Consider the following 17,702-nt stretch of genomic DNA (forward strand, 5'->3'; position numbering starts at 1 on the left):
TCGGAATCCTGCCAACTCTCACTCTCAGCAGAGCCAAAGAGACAGCGCGACAGAGCACAAGGCCCAGCGTCACAGGAAGGTGCCACGTAGGAGGTGTCACATGCACGGAGTACTGGGGCTGCAGCTAAAGAATATTCTCCGTTAGGAAGGAAAGGCCCCGGGGGCTACTAGTTGGAAATCCCAGTGCACAGAGTCCTGGAGGGTGACTAGTCTGTCTATCCCACCTCCATGGATTGTCATCTGGCCTAGGTTTGAATGCTTCCAAGCATGAGACACTTAGCCACCCCCCTCCTAAGTTCCAGGGTTGCTCAGATCTCGTTAGAATTCCAGAGATCCATTCCACCCTTGCCAAACAGACACCCCCCAGGGTTAGGGGCTCAACAGTTTCCCCTCTGCTTGGGTAGGTTTCCAAAATCCAGTCATGGCCCAGTTAACGCAGCTTAAAGTCATTTTCACCATTTTTCTGTCTGGGGTCTTCAAAAGTCAGTAGCTAAAATATTAGGCTCACTGTGCTTCTATGAAAGAATTCAGGCCTGCTAGGATTTGGAATGACAAACTCATCACTCGTTTTCAGTTCAGTTGTTGGAAACTATCCAAGCAGGGCCATGGGGGTGGATATGGGTGCTGTGGTTTCATTGGGGTGAATATGGGTGCTGTGGTTAAGATACTGCTCAAGATGCCTGCTTTCCATCAGGGTGCCTGGGTTTGAATCCAGCCTCCACTTCAACTTCCAGCTTCCAGCTTCCTGCTAACGTACACCTTGGGAGGCAACAGGCAGTGAATGCCTCAAGAACTTGGGCCCCTGCAACCCATGTGCATGATCCGGATTGAGTTCTGGGCTCCTGGCTTTAGCCTGGCCCAGTCCCAGCTGTTGGGGCCATTTGGGGAGTGAACTAGTGAAATCTGTCTCTATGTCTCTGCCTTTCAAATCAAATGAAAAATTTTTAAAAATTTATTAAAAATAAAATAGAATTATTCAGGCCAATACCCTTTCGTAGCTGCTGGCAGTGAAGTTAGGGCTTTAGCATCAGAAAAATCAGTGTGAAGGGACCTGCACCGTGGGGTAGTGGGCTAAGCCTCTGTAGTGCTGAAATCCCATATGGGTGTCAGTTCAAATCCCGGCTACTTCTCTTCTGATCCACTCTCTGCTACAGCCTGAGAAAGCAGTGGAAGATGGCCCACATCCTTGGGCTCCTACACCTGCACAGGAGACCCAAAAGGAGCTCCTGGCTCCTGGTTTCAGATCGGCCCAGCTCCGGCCTTTGTGGCCATTTGGAGAGTGAACCACGAATTAGGATTCAAGACCTTTCTCTCTGGGTCTCTTCATCTCTCTGTCTGTAACTCTAACTCTCTCAAATAAATAAATAAAATCTTTTTCAAAAAAGAAAAAGAAAAATCAGTGTGCATCAGTACAGGTGTGAACCCCAGGTTAGGCATGCAACATTGGAGGAGTCACCCGTGCTCTGAGCCCCAGTTTGCTCACTCTCAGACAAGATGAGGCGCCCTACACAACAACTTAGGAACAAACACAGAGCTCTATGTGCTCCCCCTCTTTCCACGCCTTCTCTTTTTTCTTCTGGATTTCCTTGCTGAGTCACAGTACCAAAGCTATTTCTCAACCCTACTCAGTCACACTTGGGGTTAACAAGGAGAGGCTAGTTCCTCAAACTGTTCCCCCTCTTTGCATGGCGGGCCTGTGGGGCTGCTTCTCTTAAACTCTCCCCAATCTGAGGGAGAGGAGGCAAGGAGGGGCATTCCAGCAGGGTTGGGGGAGCCAGGCAGGCCAGAGCAAACCCAGGCTGGCTGTCTGCTTGCCCCGAAGGCAAAGGCCTGTGTGGAGAGAAAGAAATGTCAGTTTCAGTTGTTATCTATCCAGCAATGTCAAGGAGATTGGAACTTCCTCATTGAGTAATTTTGGTCAGCCTCATTTTTCTCATAACCCATCCATCTGATATCTACCCTCCTCTGCTGCCTTAGGGTTGGTGGTGGCTGGGGAAACCCAAACTCTTTTTGAAACAACCCTCAAAACGGGAAGTCATTGCCACTCATCGCCTGAAGTGCCCACCTTCTCCTCCAGACCAGCACGGAAAGGAAGGGAAATCGTGTCACAATCATGCTGCAAGACCCAGACGGAACAAAAGGTCCTCCTCATAGAGGAACCTCTTCAAAGTGTTCAGTGGGCAGGACAGGCCAGACAGCCCTGGCCAGCGTGGGGAAGCCCAGGAAGGAACGGTCTGGAAATGGGAGCCAGGAAGGAATCTCACGGAAACTGAGGCCCATCAGGGGACAGCAGCTCTCACCAAGGTCACACAGCTGAGACTACGGTCTGGGTCACCCATGTGCCTGACAGCTCTGCAGGTCCAGAAGGGCCCATTTCAGCCAGAATTCCATTTGAATGGTTGGTGGCCAACGCCTCGGTCCTGAGGCCACCATCTCTGGTCTCAATGGGAAACTGGCCCTGGTCAAATTATTTATGTCTCAAAGCCATATTCCAGCTTCGTTAGCTTGTTATACAAAGTATTACAAATTCCAACCTCAAGTACCTTAAGAGGTGTAAAAGGAAAGTAATAGAAGAAACATTAAATTTTAGTGTCTAAAAACCTTTAAGACCCTAACACAATCCTCTATTCTCTGGCCACTGCTACAGCCTCAGTATAGTACTTTACATCAATTATCCACAAAACATTACAGCATAAAGAAACATATGGTAAAAAGAAATCCATTTTGGACATGGCTAGTGATGATAGTGGGACTAATGCCATTGCACTGTATACTTTAAAGGTCATTAAAATAGTAAATTTTATGTAGATTTTATCATAATAAAAAACATTTTCTTAAAGAAATCAAGATTCCTGCTCTCTGGGGCTTTATAAGTTGGCAAAGAACCTGGCTCATCATGGGCTAATAAATGCCTCTGGAACACTAGGAAGGATGGGTCTTGGTAGGTAAGTAGGGCAAGTGCAATGCGAGACAGCCCACGGTTACAGTCACAGGTGAAAGTGGCCTGTGAAACCAGTGTTCAAAGGAGGTAGCTTCTGGGCAAAGCAGTTTGACTGCATGAACGCTGACCTGGGCACACTCAGAGTGCGGACAAGTTCAAGATCCCAAAGATCATGAATTCCAGGTTCTAGAAAGCTACGAGCTCACACGTTACATTAGCTCTCTCGTGAAATGCTTCATAGCAGTACGATTTAACTCTACCATTTTTAATCAAGCAATGACAAGTTTGACCGAAGACCACAGCCTGTGTGTAAAGGTCCCATGTTGTTCACTAACCCTTCCATAGCCACTCAACTGCCTTTAGGTTTATGTCAGGAGAAAGCTCAGCTGGCCAGATGTACTGTGCTTCCTGGTAAGGCCAATGAGATGAAAACACTGATTCGAGGAGAGCTGTCCTTTTTGCCTTGGCCACCAGGATGCTCAGAGTTCTGTCCTCAATCCCAATCAACTCCCTTCAGTCTAAGTCTTCTGGTAATCATCCATGCCCAGCTGCCAACTCTTATTCTAGAAATCCTTTTACTGAAAGGTGAACTAAATCAACAAATCCTTTTAGTAAGCAGGCAGAAAATAAAGAATACATGAATGAGCAAATGCTCAGTCATTTCTGCAGGACACACCTGCCCAGGAGAAGAATGAACGCAAGTGTTCAAATAGGATAAGAAAGTTGACTCAACAAGCTTAGACGTATCCCAGCCAAGGACGCAGGGACACTTGAACTAGAGCTGACTTCCTTTAGATGTTTCTGATTTAAGATCTAGAGCTGACTTCCTTTAGATGTTTCTGATTAAGATCAGATCTCCAAGTGGTACTGAAGGAACATGAGCTAAGTTCTACCTGTGAGCTTCTAGACCCAAAGCAACTCAACCGAGTTTCCGCCTTAGTCCCAGGGATGCAATCTGGTCATCTATACACCAGACCAAAGCTCCAACTGGGCTCCTTGAAAGAAACTGAAGAGGGACTGAGCCTTCTGGGAGTGAAGGTCCTTGCCGCTAGTCTCGTCTGCTTTAGAGCCACCAGACCAACCCAGGGGAGGCAAGGAATACTCCACAGCAATGAGAAGGCACCACCAACTACACCACACACAGCAACGTGGAGGACTCTCACAGCGCAAGACACAAAAGGCGACATGCTACCGAACCCTTTATACCAAGCACAAAAACACCTGTTCTCTTGGAATTCAACACAGTGATTTACACTTTGGGGTGGGCAGGGAGCGGGGCTGGGTTGGGGAGGTTAGTTCCAGAAAATAGAGCTGGTACTGGTACTGTCTGTTACTGGATCTGGGTGGTGGTTACCCATTGTGTTCAGTTCCCTATGTGCATTATGTGTCAATTTTAAAAATGTAGAGGGGCGGGCATTTGGCTCAGTGGTTAAGATGCTGCTTAGAAGGCCCATATCCCATATGGGAGTGCCTGGGTTCAAGTTCTGGCTCTTTTCCCGATTCCAGCTTCCTGCTAAAGTACACCCTGGCAGGAAGCAAGTGATGGCTCAAGTATCTGGGTCCCTGCCACCAATGTGGGAGACTCAGACTGAGTTCCTGGCTTCAGCCCAGCTCTAGCTGTTATGGGCATTTGGCGAGTGAACCAAGGGGGAACTCAGTCTTACCTGTCTGCCTGTTTCCCTCACTCCACCTTTCAAATAAATAATTTATGTGTATGTGTGTGTGTGTGTGTATATATATATATAAAAGAGTAAAAGGCAGGTGGCAAGGACTTGGCCCTAATCTATCTACTACATGCTGTCAGAGAGCCAAAAGGAATCAGAGGTCAAATGAGGACAAACCAGAGGAGAAACCCACAAGATAAATGCAGCCACATAACGCCTTCCAGTGACTATACACTGACACACGCTTGCAACTTAGTTTGGAAAGAATCTCATATTTTTTACATTATTCCTTTGCCAGGTTTTACGTAAATCTTTGACAAGGAGACCAAGGCTTGGAGAAGCTTCCCCAAATTACATGTCTAACCCCTGGCAGGACTCAAACATCCAGTAACCAGCTGAGTGCCCCGACCGAGGGCACAGGGGGGTACCTAGCCCAGAAAAGCCGGGAAACTGCTATTAATGAGCCCACTGATAATAATGCTCTCACAGACTCCTCCTGGGAGGGCAGAGGCCATGCAAAGAGCAGCAAGTTTATCCTGTAAAGTTGCCAAGCTAAGGCCAGATGTTTCTGATAAAGAAAAGAGAGGTTGGGAGAAGACACACAACAGAACAGGGATTCTTTAAGGCCCCTTGTGCTCTGAAACTCAGCTGACCCGGGTTACAGATCCGCCGCCGCTGGCTCCAGACAGAACAAGGAAGACCCTCTCGGAGGCCGCCGGGCCACCGCTGGGAGATTCCAGCTGACACACCATAGACTCACAGGCCTGGGGCAGCCGAGTGAGCGTAGCGCTGACCACGGAGGCATAAAGGCCACTCCTCCAGGATCCTGTTGCACTGTTGTGAGTCATAGGGTTGGTTTCCTGTTCTTCCAGTTCTGTCTCTCAGCTGCATCAAGTTACAGCCAGACAGACCTCAGCAGCAGCACCTGTCGGGGGCCCAGAGATGGGCATTTGGGACACTGGGGCCCTCCTGTCCTCAGACATTCTGTTCCGAGAGTGGCGCAGCAGTGCAAAGGAGTAATGTGTCCTGGGTGCACAGGGCCCCAGCACAGTCCACTTGGCAGAAGTTATTTGATTGAGCACCAAGTTCATTGTGCCAAGGCTGGGCTCTGAGGACACTAGGAGACACCAGCCTCACCAACAAGGGACTCCTTCTAGGACGGGAGGCAGATAAGCCCATGAGTCTTTACAAACTGAGGGGAAGGGCAGGGAGTAGGCAGCTCCTTGCACAGCAATAAAGTACAAACTTACAGTAACGGAATCACATGCATCAGTGCAATCGTGTGGAGCATTTGTCTTGGAAAAGTTAAACAACCTCAATGTAGAGATACAGCAGGAGCTCGAGAAGTTGTCGTCATGCAATAGCCAAGGGGCTGTGGTAACGCCAAGGAGAAGAGTCAGAAGAGAGGCTGGAAGGAGAAGAGCTGGTGACTCCAGACTGACCAGTGCGTGGAGCCTGCCCTTACTCTTCAGGCTTGTGCTATGCAGGATCCTGACCTGGTTTCCTCCCCATCCTCCTGGCTACCCAGTCAGGTGTGCTAAATTCTCTGTACAGGTCAAATTCTGCCTTCTTCTGGACAGCCCCATGCCAAGGACCACAGTGTGCCTCAGAGCCCGTGGTGGCATCTGCACTCCCCACTGCTGTCTGCTACCAACTGGCCACCTGCAGGATCAGATCCTCTGTGTCTGCCCCTCTGCTCCCTGTCCAGTCCTAGATCTTCCCCCATCTGCCCCACCCAAGCCAAGATCAGATCCACCATGGGCAAGATACCCAAGACACAATCAATGTACACCTATGGTAGTGTACCTATGGTACAGTGTTTTTATACTCTAAGTAGCCCAACAGGGAAAACAAAGGACAGGGATCCCCTAGGTACAGCCCACTGAGCAAACCCTGCCTTTGTTCTTGGGGAACTCACACCTAGGAGATAACAGTTCATGCTGCCCAGGTGGTGTTTAAAGGAAACTGGGTTCTAGATCTGGGGCCGGTCCTTCGGTACGTGGCAGCTGGTTTCCCCAACTGTCAAAAGAAGGGTTGGGACTGTAGGATACCAAAGGTCCTTTCCCAGCTGAAACCTGACTCATAAGCTCGTGAAACAGAAACATGATTGACCATCGCCAGCTGTGCCGGGCAACCTCAAGCTGGGGGGTTCAGGGCATGGTCTCAGGAGTCACGCTGTCTGGGCCTGGGCTCTGGCTCACCCCCGGGCAAGATACTGTCCTTTTCCCTGCCTGGTGTCTTCAACCGAGTAACAGCTCATCAGACTGCCTGCCCCGGAGGGCCGCTTGAGGCTGGCCCGGGTTGCTACGTGCAGTGCGTGTGGAGGTCAGCTCTCTGAGTACTGCCTGGTTTGTTGCCTGTAAGATGGTTGAGGCGAGGGGAAGAAGGAATGAAGGGACACAGCCGGAAGGCTTTACAGTGCCGGGGGAGGGTATGAAACAGGAAATCCAGGGAGGAAGCAGGAAGCAGGAGGAGGAAGCCCTCAAATGGGAAAGAAGGAAAAGTGGCTGCTTCGGATGCCCTCATTTAGCCCTAATTAAAGTTGTCAGATGGTGCGCCTGGCTTTATTCCTGCCTCCATTAGAATGTGTGGAGAAGCCAAGAGGAAGAGGCTGGAAAGGGCTTGTGAGAACAAGGACCACCTCCAGGCCTCCCAGGCCAGGGATGCTGAGCGCCCAGCGTAGGGGTGGAGAGGGCAGGCTGGCAGGAGGCTGCGTAGGGGGCCCCAAGGGCTCCCAGAGTCTGCTTCTCAGAGCCCAGACTCCCTCTCCTAGTTAACACAGAGATAATTTGACCAAGATCCCTCCTGTACAGGAATGTCAAGGAGAGGCTTAGTGACAGATCCAGAGAGAAAGGAACGCACAGCATGACCACGACCACTCGGAAACAAGGGCGGCACTTAAGGGGACACGAGATCCTTGTTCACAGGACCAGGGCCAAGACCCCCAACTTAGGGCCCACAAAGGCTGCTCAAGGGGCAGGATGAGGAGTGCAGGTTCCACACCTGGGATCCCCCCGAGTCTGCATAAGAAGGACAAAGAGTTCCCTGCTGAGGCCCAAGGTGCCTGGGGGACCTCCACCCAGTGAGCCCAAAGGATGCCAGTTCCCTCCAGCGAAACCCAAGAGTCAAGGGCAACCCTTACCTTGGCCTGGCCCTGTGACTCTTCAGAACAGTTGCCCAGTGGAAAGCCAGAGTCGGGGTAAGCATCTAACAGGAAAACTACATCGGAAGAAAACCAATGCCCAAGTGAGCAGCCTCAGCAACCACCCTCTGGGGAGCGCCCTCTGCAGGGAGCGTGGGTTAAGTTCTCCAGTGAGGAGTTGGACTAACGCTGTGACCATTAAACACAGCCGTGTCTCCCTTGGGCTCACGAGGACGCGGAACTGTCCCAGACGCAAGACACCCCAGGGACCCCAAGTAGCAGAAGGAAAGTTAGAGAAAGAGCTCAAGGTGGGGCCCCTGTGCTCAGGAAAGAGAAGGTTCTAGAGGTGTGGTAAGTAGGGACGCTTCCTTCTTCCCCCTGCTGCAGGAAATTCCTACCCTTCTGCCCTCTATCCTCCGATCTAATCTGACCTCAGACAGAGGTCACAAACAGATGCGGCCACACACACTCCAAGAAGCCCTTGGGAATCATCCGGGTCAAAGCAGGGCTCCTTTGTGCTCCTGGCCAGGGAAGCAGGTATCCAAGAGCACTAAATGCATGCCAGGCACAGTTCGAGAGCCTCACATGTGCTGCTAACTCTCTTTCTCTGTGATCCTTACAACTGCCCTAGTAAAGTTGTTATCCAAACAACCTCTCCATTTTATAAGAGGAAGACATTGAGGCCCAGGGACGTTTAATAACTGGCCCCAGCTCACACCGCTCATTACGTGGCCAGCCAGCATTCAACCCCAGAGTGAGCGACTGCGTCCCACCACGAAGCTCTCCCAGTCACTGCTGCACTCCCCAGGCCCTCAGTGGGGGCCACAGGCCCCTCTCCTTTGCTTCCCAGCCCCGGCAGCTCCTCTCCAGCTCACGTGCCTGCCTTGTCTGGAAGCCCAGCAGATGCCCAGCCTCCATGGAAACCCCAGCACTACCACAGTGAGATTCTCCCAAGGTCAACTCAGCAGATCTCTCTCCGGGTTGCTTCCTGGCGTGCTGGCGTGCTGGCCACTGGCCACATTTTTCTGGCTGAGAAACAGCAACTGGAAACCCAGCCTTCAGTGAGGGATTGTGAGTATTTGCTGGCTGTCGTGGCCTGGAGACCTCATCTGAAATTCATCTTTTCTAATAGCCTGTTTCCCATCATGACTGTCCCATGATGTGGCACACTACTGACAGCTGAGGGCTGTGTGGCCATGCATGACACCCTTGAAAACTGAAGGGGTGGAGGGGTTGGCCTACGTTCTTCTACAGTGGTTTCTCCACCTTGATATTATAGACGCTTTGGCCAGAGGGGAGCTATTCGGTGCATCATCCAGTGCATTGTGGGATATTTAGCATCATCCATAGTCTCTGCCTACCAGATACCAGCAATGCATACTCACCTACCTGTCACTCATCTGTGACAACCAACAAGGTTACCAAACATTGCCCAAGTCCACGGTAGGGATGGAATGGGGGTGGGTTGGGGAGAGGGGATGTGGCAAAATCTAATTAAAAATATAATGCTCTGAAAGAATGGGGAAAAAAAAAAAAAAGCAAAACTAGGCTTTGTCCAGTGTTTGGAGCAGGTGGAATTCTTGCTCTTTATGATAGGCTGGGATAGAGAACCCCCAAGAAAAAAAATTTGACCCAAAATGCCAATAGTACCAAGACTGAGAAGCCACCAGCAGCAATGCCACTCTCGTGCAAGGGCTGGGACTGGATTTGCCATCCTCCACCCCCATTGCTCTCAACGCGCAAAGAGAGACAACACAGTGTTGGAAAACACACCAAAACTTGCTGATTCAAAACTCAAGTATGATAATGAGGAATCTCTTATCAAGAGTGGCTCTTTTAAACCAAACAAAAGAAGCCAGTTTTCTGGGCTCCTGAGTTCTTTAGTACATCAGATCGTCTCATTCCAGCCACATTTTGGCTTTGTGGTTTGTGCTGTGCCGATTCCCCTTGGAAAAGGGCCCCCAGCTGCCCCCAAACTCCTCAGGGTGCTGGAAAAATTCAGCTTGGAAAAGTGATGTTGGCTTTGGCTGAACAGCCTCAGAGGGAATTTTAATTCATTCAAGGATGTAGAAAAAAGTACTTCTTACAAGTCTGTTAACAAAAGGATGGTTAGCAAAAACTACAAAACATCCCTGCCGCCATTAGTTGTTTTCTGAGCGGAATGTGGGAGAAAGGAACAATATTGATACTAAGATGTGGACCAAATGAGACAAATCATACCAGTCAATGTCAGTCAATCCAATAAAAATTAATCTAGTTAACCTGCTCAAAAATAATTCTACTATGGTTTTAACCAATAGTTTACTCCCACTATGTCACCCCTTTAGCTAAAGATTAATGGCACATAGTTGGTGGTCAATGTTTCCAGGCTCTGGAGCCTCTAACCCCCATCAACCCAAACTAATACACCCTCTTTTGACTTGGTGGCCATAAATGATCTTACGTCTCCAGACAACTGAAAGACATCTTAGTTTCTGTTTCCACATTGCCACCAGAATACCTTGCACCCATAGTAGTGTCTCAAAAAACATTAACATCCTTGTCTAGACTCTCAAAGCTCGGTAGAATCCTTCCAGCTCCGATGTATTCCCCACTCAAGTCGAGTGAAGGCCATCCCTTGCTCACCCAGCAAGGAGTCTCAAGTGACCTATGTATATTCCAGGACTGGAGTGAAAATATGTCACCAGTCTATATGTGTTGAAACAGTTTGGGAGAGGCAGGCATTTAGTCTAGCGCTTAAAACAACATTTAAGACACCCATGTCCTAGGGCCAGCATTGTAGTTCAGCAGGTTAAGCTGCCATCTGCAATGCCAACTTCCCATATGAGTGCTGGTTCAAGTCCCAACTGCTCCACTTTCCATCTAGCTCCCTGCTAATATGTCTGAGAAAGCAGAGGAAAATGGCCCAAGTGCTTGGGCCCCTGCCACCCATGTGGGAGACCTGGATGGAGTTCCAGGCTCCTGGCTTTTGGCCTAGCCCAGCCCTCTCTCTTTCCCCATATATATAAAACTCTGACTTGATAAATCTAAATTTTTTTAAATGACCCCCATGTCCCACATTGGGTTGCCTGGGTTCAATTCCTGACTCCAATTCCTACTCCAGCTTCTAACCAGTGTATGGCTCAAGTAATTGGGTTGTCACCCATGTTGGAGACCTGGATTGAATTTCTGGCTCCTGGCCCCAACCCCAGCTGTTGTAGCTTTTGAGGAGTGAATCCGAGAATGTGCGCTCTCTCAGCCTCTGTGAAAGATTGATTGATTGATTTGGCCTTTGGCTAAAGGAAGGGGTATACTTCATTTCACGTCTATGGTTAACCCTGGTTCTCATTCTTGAGACAAAAATCCTAGGGCCGGCACAGTGGCACAGTGTGGCACAGTGAATTAGGTTGCTATCTGTGATGCCAGCATCCCATGTGGGTCCCAGCTGTTCCACTTCCAAACACATTCTCTGTTAATCCACCTAGGAAAACAGCAGAGGATGGCCCAGGTACTTGGGCCCCTGCACCCACGTGGGAGACCCAGATGGAGTTGCTGGCTACTGGCCTAGCACCATCCATTCCCCTCATTTGGGGAGTGAACCAGCAGACAGATTTTTCTCTCTGTCTCTGACACAACCCTATAGCAATCAAAAATGAAAATGAATCCAGAGGGTGCTGGTGCCACTGATCAGAGAGACGGGAGGGCTGGTTTCACTTCTGGATATGCTGGGAGGGTGTGCTGCCAGTGTTAGTGGGCCAGAAGTCCACTAACACTAACACTCCCTGGAGGCAGGCAAGTGCCTGGTCAACAGCGCGGTGCTCTGGAGCCAACCACATGGCTTCAATTCCCAGCTCTTACAGCGACGTTGTGCACGTTCTTCTGTGCCTTAGTTCCTCAGCGGTAAAACAGAGGCTGATAATAATCACACTTATCTCATGGGGTGGCTGTAATGTTAATGAGCTAAGTTAGCTAACTTAGCTCAAGAGCTTGGAACAGCGCCAGCTACACAGAAGACACTCTGTGTTTGCTCTTGAGTTCCGAAGCATAAACTGGCAAAAGACAGCAAACCACCTTGACTCTCATCCATGAAACACTGGGAGAAAAGTGTTCCCGATGGGGCTAGTTCCGGGCAGGTGGCCCCAAGCACTTCCGTGCCCTCAGACTGCACAATATGCAAGACGATGTCGTCCCAAGGAGATTTCAGAAGAGTTCAAGTCAAGGCCTTCCCAAAGACGAAAAGTAAACTCGACCCTCAATCTCCTCTCCCAATGCCTCCGTCCAGCGGCAGCCCACAAGGATGTTTCCCACATACTCTGCCTTCCCACTTCCTATCTGATTGCAGATAGAATCAAACAGCTCTGCTCACCTGAACCGGTGCCTGCATCCCAGCGCGGGCCACCTGGTGAGTAAAAGGCCCGCCTCAATTCTGCCCCCAGTGGTAACTTAGAGAAAATACACCCTCCCCGCGCGTAAAGGCTGCAAGGTGACGGTAAGTGGCGCGATCAGAAGCCTCCAGGAAAGGCATTTTCAGGCGGCTGTGGGTAACGATCACAACCCCACAAAGGGGACAAGACTGCTAGCACCTGCGTTTTACGAAAAGAAATGAGTAGCCCAAGGAGGTCGGGGTCGGCTGGTTAATAAATCACAAGTCAGGGATCGGAACCCATTCCCAGATACCTCGGCTAATTCTGGGACCACGGAGAAGACCCCATTCCAGGACACCCGCGAGGCGGTCTCAACCCACAATTCTAGCAAAGAGTAGGCTTGTAAAAGAACTCAAACGCTCTGGAGCGTCAGTCACACCCGCCCGAGAAGCCCACCCTGGGATTAGCGACCCTCCACTTTGTACTTTAGGACCTGCCAAGAGTCGACAGACTTCCCCTAAGAATTAACTTGGGGAGCGAAGCCCAGGGGGGGCGCCAGCGTCCTGCCATCCCCCAGACTCGCTTCCAGACACACTGAACGAACGCGCGGAGCCACATCCCGGGAGCGAGCTCGAGGGTAACAGCCGTTCACGGACGGGGAAAAGCTCCGCTGTACCCGCCGCCCCCTGCTCCTCCTCCAGTCCGCGACTTGCGCGCCAGGGCTCCGGCATCAGCAGAGTGGGGAGACCAGCAGGTCGTCCTGCACAACCAGAGTGTCTAGACATCTGCATTCCGGTACTGAAATTTCAAGTGTGCAATGGAGCAACGCACGGTCCATTGCCTCACCGCTCTGAAACACACGTCCTCCGCAGCCCATCCCCTCCCTCAAATCCTAGCCAAGCCTCAGGCCAGGAGCCAATCCCTTAATCTGCAATGCAGAGCCTCGATTCACCCCAGAGGGAAAGCGCCCCGGGCACGGCCCCGCACCCCTGGGAGAGGCTCCCCGCCGGGCCCCAGGTTCCTTTCTTATGTAAATGGCCCGGCGCGGGAGAGGGATCGGCTTCGGGAGCTGCTACGAGCGAGGTGGGCACGGCAGGCCCTGGCCCAGGGCAGGAGAAAGCTCGCTTTCGGAAGGGCCGAAATCTTAAGGACTCTGGGAAGGGGGGAGAGTAAGGTTGGTCCCCTCCGAGGAACTTTTTTAAGGGCAAACCCGAAAGTAACATCCAGACCCCGCCCCCACTCGGAGGCGGGCCCGGGGGACACGAGGCCGAGCTGGGGGCGGGCGATGCGAGCCCCTGGCCGAGCCTCAGTTCCGGCCGCCTCAGTTCCGGGGAGGGGGCGCGGCGGGCGGAGTTCCTCCGCTCGCTTTCCTGCTCCTTCCCGGGCAGGTTCCCCGAAGTCCACCTCCGCAGGGCCCCGGGACAACTGGGGACGGGGGCCGCGCGCCTCCTTCCCGCGTATGGAGCCCCACGCGGCCACGGAGCCTCCTCCCCCGGGCACGATTGTTCACCACGTGTTCTCGCCGGAACTCGGCCGCAGAAGGGGGGTCCTACCACGTGGGCGCAGTAGTCCCTGACTACGTGCCGGGTGACCCGCCGCTCTAGAAACAAAAAAAAAAAAAAAAAAAAAAAGAGGTAGGGGCGGCCGCGCGAGCGCGCGCAGGATGGCCGCGAGCCCCCGTGCCTCGCACGCGCGCGCTCGCCTGCCAGCGCCCGGCGGACGTGGCTGCTCCAGCCCAGGAGTTTCATCAGCAGCCCGGACTTTTTCTGCGAACCTGGCTCTGAATGGAGAGGAAGCGGATCCCGTCAGGGCCAAGGAGGAGGTCCCGGAGACCGCGCAACTTTGTCAGAAGCGAACCGGCCGCTTCGCTCTGCTGACTTACCTTCTGCACCTGATCATGGTTGAGCTCCGTGAAGAAGTAGGCGAGCAGATGCGAGGCAATCATCCTGCCGCGGCCAGACGGCGCCGACTTGGGAAACCGGGGCGCGAGCGCTTGCGGGGGAGGCTGGCGGGCGGTCCGACCGCTTTGTACCTAGGCTCGGCGGCCCGACGGAACGCAGGGAGTCCACTAAGAACGCTAACGGCGATGGCGCGCCTGGCTGGGGGGCCCCGGCTCTCTGGAAACAGGGTTTTCTGGAGTTAAAACTGGTAAAGGCGGCTAAGTCTCACTCCCAGGCAACGTGTCCGGCTGCCCTACGTCAAGGCGCTAACTTCAGCCACAGGGCCCTAGGGCTCAACATGGAAAGAATCGCAGCCCGGCTCCACTGGGACGATCAGACCTCTTAGACAAACACGCGCGATGCTCCCGCCCGCAGATCTTTCTAGCTGAGTGACACGGCGTTGCCCGCGGCGGCCCGGGACTCCTGCTGGAGTTTCGTGCAACAATGTGGCTTATTGAAGGGGGCTGCCGGCTCGCGGGCCGCCCGGCCAGTGACGCGCACGCGTCTATTGGCTGCGCGGAGAGGGTGTGTGCGCCCGCAGGCCGCCCGCCGCCCCGGCACAGCCAATCAGCGCGCACGGCCCGCGGGCGCGGCCGCTCAGACACCCGAGCCGGCCTTCTGGGGAGGCGCGCCCGGGGCGCGGGGCGGGGCGGGGCTGGGCGCCCGAGATGGGACGTGTGTTCCGTGGCAGGAGGCTGGGACCGAAAGGCGCATGAGCCACCGCCGCGTCAGGCGCGCCTCTGGGTGGGGGGGCGCGTGATCGCGGACCCGCGATGTGAGACGACTGGAAAGACAGGTCACCGGGCCAGCACACGCCCTTGTACAGAGAGAGGGCGGTCTTCTGGATTCTCGGGACCCTGTGAGAGGCCCCTACCGCGCGCTCACATGTCTGGAGCATCCAGGTTCTCATCCATCGTGGCTCAACCTGCCAAGTGAGCCCTAGTAGCTGGTGCTTATGCTATGCTTGGCATTACCAAAGTCGGCCCACCGCCTGTGCCTTTGGAGACCCCGAGTGGGTGTGGGTGTGGGTGTGTAGAGGGACATGGAGGCTGGCAGGAATGAAACACTGACGGCAGCAGACGTGAGCTTGGGGTGAGAGGATGACAACGCTGGGTCGCGGCGGGCCCCCGCAACGGAGGGAAAATCAGCTGCCTGCCGTACAGAAGAGAGTCCCTCTCCCACAGTGCGGTGCTCTCTGCGGCGTGTACAGATCTTGTCAGACAAGTAGTAAGTGTTCATTGCCTGTCTGTCTTCCCCTCTCAGGGATGCTGGGAACAGTTGGTCACCCGCATCTGGATCCACGGTCCTCACCCAGGCAGAGTCCGGGACGCTCCGCCGTGCTGGTTTCTGGCTAGGCTCCTTAGCCCCTGTTTCTCAGTGGGTAAACGCTGGAGGGTTCCAGGGCTGCCTAATCTAGTTACACTGTCTCCCTGCACCATCCCTCCCGGCCCCATGACTGTTATATCATCTACATGCCGCTGATGACTCACAAGAGTAAATCGACAGCGAGGACCTCTCCTAGAGGTCTGGAGACTTCCTTCTCCAGCTGCCATTTGTCATCACCACCTAAGCGGTGAGCACCTGACGCGTAACATGCCCAAAGTCCCACTGAACTTTCTCTCCACATCTTTTCCTTTCCTGGTTGTCCCAGCAAACGGCAACACCATGCACCCTAAGTCATACTGGGTTCCTATGGCTCCACCCTCACAGCCAGTCAGTCCCTCAGCAAGCAGTCGATTCAACCTGTAAAACAGAGCATGTGTGCGACTTCTCTCCTACCCAAGCCGCCGGTGACTCAGCCAGAGCCAGTGCCTTGTCCTGACTTTGTGCCCTTACGTCCACTCTTATCTTCCTCCACCTCAACCCCCATAATCTCTTTTTCTTTCAGGAGTCAAAGTGAGTTGTTTAAAATATAAACCTGGGGGGTAGGGAGTGGCGAAGTAGGCATAGCAGGTAAAACCACAGCCTATAATGCCAGCATCCCACATGGACACCGGTTTGTGTCCCAACTGTTCCATTTCCCATCCAGCTCAGCAGAGGATGGCCCATGTGTTTGGGCCCCTGGCACCCTTGTGGGACACCTGGATGAAGCTTTTGGTCTGGCCCATCGCTGGCTGTTGCACCATCTGGGGAGCAATCCAAGCGGATGGAAGATCTCTCTCTACCTCTATCTCTGTAACTCCAACTTTCAAAATAAATAAATAAATCTTTAAAAAATAAATAAAAAGAAAATAAACTGTAAACCAGGGGCAGGCGTTTGGCAGAGCAGTGTACATCCCAGCAGTACCTGTGATCACCGCATCCCTTATCAGAGCGCCTGGTTCAAGTCCTGACTACTCTGCTTCCTGTCCAGCTTCCTACTAATGCACATGCTGGCAGGCAGCAGGCAACGGCTCACGTGTTTGGGTCCCTGACACCCACATGGGAGACCCAGGCTGAGACGCTTGGTTTCCTCCTGGCCCTGTCCTGAGTGAACCAGCAGACAAAAGGTCACTCTCTGTCTCTTTACCTTTCAAGTAAATAAAATTAAATAAATAAACCAGGCTATGCTTTTCCCTGGCTCAAAGCCATTTGATGGCTTGTAATCTTAGAATAAAATTCCAACTCCTGACTGACCACTAAGCCTTAATGGTCCGTCCCCTGCATCCCTCTCCACCCCAGCCCATCAGACTTTCCCTGGCACACTTTCCTCAAAAATGCCAAACCCCAAGGGCCTTTGCTCTTCATTTTTCTTCACCTGGAATATTCTCCAGACTCGTCTCCACCTGCTTCTTCCTCCTCATTGGGTTCACTCTTGTATCAATTTATTAGAGCGTTGGGAAGGGAGGGAGGAGAGGAATACAATTATGTTCTTAGACTTGTATCTACAAATCACATTGAATCTGTTAAGAATTAAAATAAAAATGAAAATTTATGAAAGGACTTTGATCAGTTTATCTCGAGTAGTTGCCCCAGTCACTATCACTTGAGCCTGATTGATTTCTCATTTGTTGTCTGTATCCCGTGTTCTTTCTCTCCTCATTAGACTGTGAGCTACCAGACACAGACACAGGTCTGTATCTATGATGTCCCTCATATTTGCAGTGTCTAGAATGGCACCTGTCACATGGTAGGCATGCAATAAACTTTAATTACATATATTAGTAGAAGAAATCTTAGAGATAATTTTCTTCACAATTCATATAACAATATAAAGAAAGTATAGGGGCCGGAATTGTGATGTAGTGGGTAAAGTCGTAGCCTGTAACACCAGCATCCCATATAGGTGCCAGTTCAAGTCTCAGCTGCTCCACTCTGGTCCAGCTCCCTGATAATGCACCTGGGAAAGCAGTGGATGATGACCCTTGCACCCATGTGGGAGGCCCAGAAGAAGCTCCTGGCTCCTGGATTTGGCCATTAGGGAGTGAGCCAGCAGATAGGAGATCTCTTTTTCTTTGTTTCTCCCTCTCTCTCTAACTATGCCTTTCAAATAATCTTTTTTTAAAAAAAAGTACAGATACTTTACATAGTAATCCCCCTACTCTCTATATTCTTCGTTCACATACCTCAATATCTCTCATATGACTGCAACAGCCTCATACTGGGGCTTCTCCCTTTAGTTACACATTATAAACATATAGTCTTAGGTATCCAAAAAGATTCCTAAAGGGGCTGGCGCTGTGGCTTAGCAGG

The 17,702-nt window shown here is 52.0% G+C and overlaps 1 protein-coding gene across 4 annotated transcripts in view; it reads right to left on the reverse strand.

Annotated features, from left to right (window-relative positions):
- HK2 (hexokinase 2) overlaps positions 1 to 14,534 on the reverse strand; it is a 61,843-nt gene extending 47,309 nt beyond the window's left edge. The window contains exon 1 of one of the 4 annotated variants that reach the window (XM_002709709.6): positions 13,973 to 14,534. In XM_002709709.6, coding sequence (XP_002709755.1) covers positions 13,973 to 14,035 — 63 coding nt within the window. In that variant the 5' untranslated portion in view covers positions 14,036 to 14,534. Of the gene's footprint in view, positions 1 to 7,747; positions 7,878 to 12,092; positions 12,117 to 13,864 lie in introns of those variants that run through there. The other 3 variants (XM_089326225.1, XM_089326226.1, XM_089326227.1) reach the window with 3 other exon arrangements.
- Positions 14,535 to 17,702: the final 3,168 nt, after the last annotated feature.

Source organism: Oryctolagus cuniculus, chromosome 2, assembly GCF_051225735.1.
Source record: "Oryctolagus cuniculus isolate XC-2025 breed Fujian yellow rabbit chromosome 2, ASM5122573v1, whole genome shotgun sequence".
NCBI classification, from domain to species: domain Eukaryota; kingdom Metazoa; phylum Chordata; class Mammalia; order Lagomorpha; family Leporidae; genus Oryctolagus; species Oryctolagus cuniculus.